The sequence below is a fragment of the Sorghum bicolor genome, chromosome 5 (assembly GCF_000003195.3).
Source record: "Sorghum bicolor cultivar BTx623 chromosome 5, Sorghum_bicolor_NCBIv3, whole genome shotgun sequence".
Lineage (NCBI taxonomy): Eukaryota > Viridiplantae > Streptophyta > Magnoliopsida > Poales > Poaceae > Sorghum > Sorghum bicolor.
This window is the reverse complement of record NC_012874.2, coordinates 2,608,676-2,613,803: the sequence shown is the minus strand read 5'-3', so window position 1 is coordinate 2,613,803 and position 5,128 is coordinate 2,608,676. Positions and strand designations below refer to the sequence as shown.

At 43.7% G+C, this 5,128-nt stretch overlaps 1 protein-coding gene across 1 annotated transcript; it reads left to right on the top strand.

Moving 5' to 3' along the window:
• LOC8069288 (protein STRICTOSIDINE SYNTHASE-LIKE 10) lies at window positions 777-4,759 on the top strand. The gene is made up of 2 exons (XM_002450198.2): window positions 777-1,219; window positions 3,677-4,759. Exons 1-2 carry the CDS (start codon window positions 918-920, stop codon window positions 4,545-4,547), a joined length of 1,173 nt encoding a protein of 390 aa, XP_002450243.2. The 5' UTR covers window positions 777-917; the 3' UTR covers window positions 4,548-4,759.

Here is a 5,128-nt window from a genome sequence, read left to right as displayed (position 1 = left end):
TACTATTCGTTAATTTATAATAAGAAGAAAATATTGTTAAACGACTAACAGATTCAATAGATAAGCTTGAGCGAACGGGGTAGGGCAGCACGCAGCTACACGCGCATTTACACGCCCACCCCGCCCTGTAGTAGTGCGTGGAGGAGTGGATCCATCATAACGACACAAATCCACCACGACGCCGGTCCATGCCCACCCATGCCCATCCTCCCTCCGATCGATCCCCTGTATATATATATATATAGGCCTTGTTTACTTGCAAAATATTTTGTAAAATGTAAATAGTATCAATTTCGTTTATATTTAACAAATATTGTCCAATCATAGACTAACTAGTCTTAAAAGATTTGTATCGTCAATTCCGACCAAACTGTGTAATTAGTTTTTATTTCATCTATATTTAATACTTCATGCATACGTCTAAAGATTCGATGTGATGAAGAATCTAAAAAAAAAATTTGTAAATTTTTTTGGGAACTAAATAAGGTCATACTAAGGCCTTGTTTAGATGTGAAATTTTTTAGATTTCGCTACTATAGCACTTTTCTTTGTTTATGGTAAAGATTATCTAATCATAGAATAATTAGGGTCAAAAGATTCGTCTCGCATTTTACAGATAAACTGTGTAATTAGTTTTATTTTCGTCTATATTTAATGCTTTATGCATGTGGTATAAAATTTGATGTGACTGAGAATCTTAAATTTTTTTTTTGTTTTTTGAGGTAAACTAAACGAAGGCCTAATCCTTCCACCTGAACCGCCTTCCACTCCCAGGTCGGCAAGTTCCAGGGAGTCAGGGACTGCATGCTCCATCTGTGCTCACCCTACAAGCAAGCAAGCAAGCAACCAGTCCGGCCGGCCTGCGCCGCACACACAGTGCAAGCTTTACTCCGCTGCTAGCTCCTCATCCTCTCGCTATGATGCGCGCCCGCGGGGAGGTGGCGCTGGCCGTGCTGCTGCTGGCGGCGGCGGCGCTCATGCTGTCGTCGCTGGACTCGCGCAGCGACGTCAGGCTCCTGGAGATCGGGGACGCCGACGCCGAGCTGCTGCTCCTGCCGCTGCTGGACGGCGCCGTGGGTCCCGAGAGCCTCGTGTTCGCCGACGATGACGACGGGGACGGCGGCCCGTTCACGGGCGTGTCGGACGGCCGCGTCCTCAGGTGGGTGCCCGCCGAGCGCCGGTGGGCCGAGCACTCCTCCTCCGCCGCGCCCGAGGACCTGTAAGTTTCCAATCCTCGCCGCCGGCTCGCCGCGCCACCCCTGTCCTGTCCTGTCCTGTCCTCATGGCCGCCGTTCTTCGTTCCCTGGTTAATTCGTTGCACCATGCATGCTTGTGCTAGCTGCTGCTACCTCTCTCTCATCAGTTCAGTGACACTGGGGTACAACGTGCTACACGTCCGTGTGCGCGTGGTGCTCCTAGATCGAGCTCTTTCTGTGCTGCCGTGTGCAGTTCAGAGCTGACGGTTGCCCCCCGCCATTGTCCAAGTAATATAATTAATGGTGAAATTGATAGAAACCATGCATGCGTATAAGGATGCAGATAGTCTTCCATATGAATACCCGTGATTCTTTTTTAATTAGAACTGAATATATAATTCTTTCCTTCATTTTTTTATTTAATTCATTTAATTACACTAGAGAAGAACTGTGGATATTCGTTTGGAGCACCGTCCCTATCTTTACATGCACAGGTTTTGGGTGTAGTATTTTGAAGCTCTCGTCGTCTGGATACAGTATCTGTTTTTGGGTGTAAACGACTCGATTTGACACACCATCGTCGGATGTCTTCGTCCATCATGGTAGTGCTTGCACTCTATGCGCGCTGGCCCGTCGAATTAATTAATTTTGACGCATAATAAAAAACACTCAACTGATGATCATGCCATTTACATACCCAAAGTTATTCCACACTGAAAATGATTGTAGAGATCATGGTGTCCCGTCGTAGCTCTGTTAAAGAAAGGGCCAAAGCGTAAAATTGGCTTTTTTTTTTATGGTGCAGTTCAATTTTACTTTTCGTTCCATATCGCTCGAATTATTGTTCACAGATAACACACTTGGCTCTTGTGGTGCAATTTTGAACACACTTTGTTGTAAAAAAAAAGCCAAACTTGTGTGACCTAATCAATAATTTGAGCAAAATGCACCGCAGGTATCTATCATTCAAGTCCTTAAACTTCTAAAATAATATCTAAGAGTAACTAAACTTAGCAGACGATATCATCTAGGTTCTTAAACTTTTAAGATAATCACCATATTTCCTTGCTGCTGTAGCTGTAGTGATGTGTGCAGTTCAGAGCTGACGGTTGCCCCCCGCCATCGTCCAAGTAATGGTGATATTGATATAGGAATCAATGAGCAGGTTTTGGGTGTAAATGACGCGATTTGACACGCCATCTGTGTAGTGCCAAATCCTCTGTCCTCGCTCGTGTCTCTGTCCATCGTGGCAGCTCTCTGTTGCACTCCATGCGCTGGGCCGTCCAATTAATTAATAATTAATGGCGCATGATAAAGCACTGAACTGATGATCGTGCCATCTTCCAGTTCCCGGCTGTTTTTTTTGAAAAAAAAGTTACTTCATAAATTTGGATTTTCTTTTATGGTGAAATTAAGTTTTAATTTTCCATCGCTCCAATTATTCACAGAAAACACACTTGGCTCATGTCATATCATGTGGTGCGATTTCCTTAATTTTCTTTTGTGTTGCTTGGAATATATATACTTATGTGTCCTAATAATTCTTATTCAAAATATATGTATTTTTTTATACAAAAAAGTTTGAAAATACTACTTGCTTCATGGTGAATAAAAGTCCATGTTAGGCTTCAGGTTTAAAAGGGCATGTGAATCGGTGATATAGAAGATACTAAGAGAATAAATAAATGGTAGATATTATATTTCATACATCTAAATTTCCAAACAACAATCCCAGGCAACCAATTATATATTTTGTTAAAAACCTAAAAGGATGAAGAAACACAGTACTAAACTACTAATCCCAGGATACCTCCTCAACTAATGTATGTTTTTATTTTTAAAATTAAAAAGGAAATTGACTAGTCAATGATGTAAACAGAGAGCTTATTGATTATTGAGATGCACTAAGGCCTTGGTTAGTTTGCCAAATTGTTTGAATTTGACTACTGTAGCATTTTTTCATTTTACTTGACAATTAATGTCTAAAAGACTAATTAAATTCAAAAGATTCGTCTCACAAATTACATGTAAATTATGTAATTAGTTTTTTTAATTTATATATAATGCTTCATGCATGCGTCCAAAAATTTAATGTAATAGGATGAAAAGAATTATTTTGTTAGGCCTTGTTGAGTTCTAAATTTTTTTGGAAAATCGACACTGTAGCACTTTCGTTTGTATTTGACAAATATTGTCCAATCATGAAACTCAAAAGATTCTTCTCGTCAATTCTGACCAAACTGTGTAATTAATTTTTATTTTCGTCTATATTTAATATTCCATGCATGCGTCTAAAGATTCGATGTGACAGATAATCTGAAAATTTTTTCAAATTTTTTTGAGAACTAAACAAGGCCTTAGAACAAAAGATGGCCTAAACAGCTTGGTAGTAGTACATAATACTACTCGATTATTCCGTACAAAACACGGCAGCTGATTCATCTGACGAACAGAATAAACATGTGCAATTGTGCTTGCAGGCTGGACAGCTGCAGAGGCTCCCAGGACCCGGGCCGTGAGCACGAGTGCGGCCGCCCACTGGGCCTCAAGTTCAACCACGCCACCGGGGAGCTCTACGTGGCGGACGCCTACCACGGCCTCCGCGTCGTCTCGCCGGACGACGGCAAGGTGTCGAGGCCGGTGGCGCCGCAGTGGTGGCGGCAGGGCACCGGCCGCCCCTTCAGCTTCGCCAACGGCGTCGAGCTCGACCCGGAAACCGGCGCCGTCTACTTCACCGAGACGAGCACGAGGTTCCAGCGGAGGGAGTTCCTGAGCATCGTCATCTCCGGCGACACCACGGGGAGGCTGCTGCGGTACGACCCGAAGAGCGGGGAGGTGGAGGTGCTGGTCGACGGCCTGGCGTTCCCCAACGGCCTCGCGATGAGCAGGGACGGCACGCACCTGCTCCTCGCGGAGACCACCACGGGGAGGATCCTCCGGTACTGGCTCCGGCCGCCGGCGGCGAAGGCGGCGGGGGCGATGGAAGAGGTGGCGCGGCTGCCGTGGTTCCCGGACAACATCAGGATGAGCCCCCGGGGAGGCTTCTGGGTGGGGATCCACGCCAAGAGGGGCAAGATTGCCGAGTGGTGCATCTCCTACCCGTGGCTCCGGCGGGTCGTGCTGTCGCTGCCGCCGCGCCATGTCCAGCGCGCCTCGTGGCTGCTGAACCGGCTTGGGCGGCAGGTGATCGCGGTGAGGTTGAGTGAGGAGGACGGGAAGGTGATGGAGATGATCAGCGTTCATGGGGATCTTCAGAAGGTGTTCAGGTCGGTCAGTGAAGTGGAGGAGAGGAATGGCAGCCTCTGGATTGGCTCTGTCATGTCGCCGTTTCTTGGAGTGTACAAGTTGTAGTAGAAGCATTTACATGGTGTTGTGTTATACGCTTAAATTTGGGTTGAGTATATGTTACTAGTAGCTTATTACAGTGAAGGAAAACATAGATCATATCACATATCTCTCTCTCTATATGTGTGTGTATAGATGCTATTAAAGTGATTTTCTAGAATAAATTCTACGTAGGATGTAATTTTGTACAAGTGAATAAGGAGAAGTTAATTAATAAACCTCCTCTCGGATAGAATTTGGACAGTCGTGAAATCAAAGGTACATGGCGAAAAATGTTGTGATCAAAATTCTGAGGTATTGATTACGAACAAGGGTGATACTGTTTTACTCCCTCCTAAATGATAAGTCATTCAAAAATCTTAAAGAGTCCACCCAAATTTTATATAATAAAATAATAATATTGATGTTGCTAACTATGTATCATTAGATTCTTTATTAATTATAATTTTATATTATATCTATTTGATGTCATAAATCTTTATAATTCTTTCTATAATTTTGGTCAAATTTAATATACTTTGACTTTCTATGATTTATAGTTTGTGATGGAGGGAGCAGTTTCTTTGTTGCTGAGGTTTACGTCGTAT

Excerpts from the sequence above, each read along its gene's own strand:
- LOC8069288 (XM_002450198.2), top strand. The coding sequence starts at position 918 with ATGATGCGCGCCCGCGGGGAGGTGGCGCTGGCCGTGCTGCTGCTGGCG. Across the intron at positions 1,220-3,676 it reads TCCGCCGCGCCCGAGGACCT|GCTGGACAGCTGCAGAGGCT; the intron begins GTAAGTTTCCAA and ends TTGTGCTTGCAG.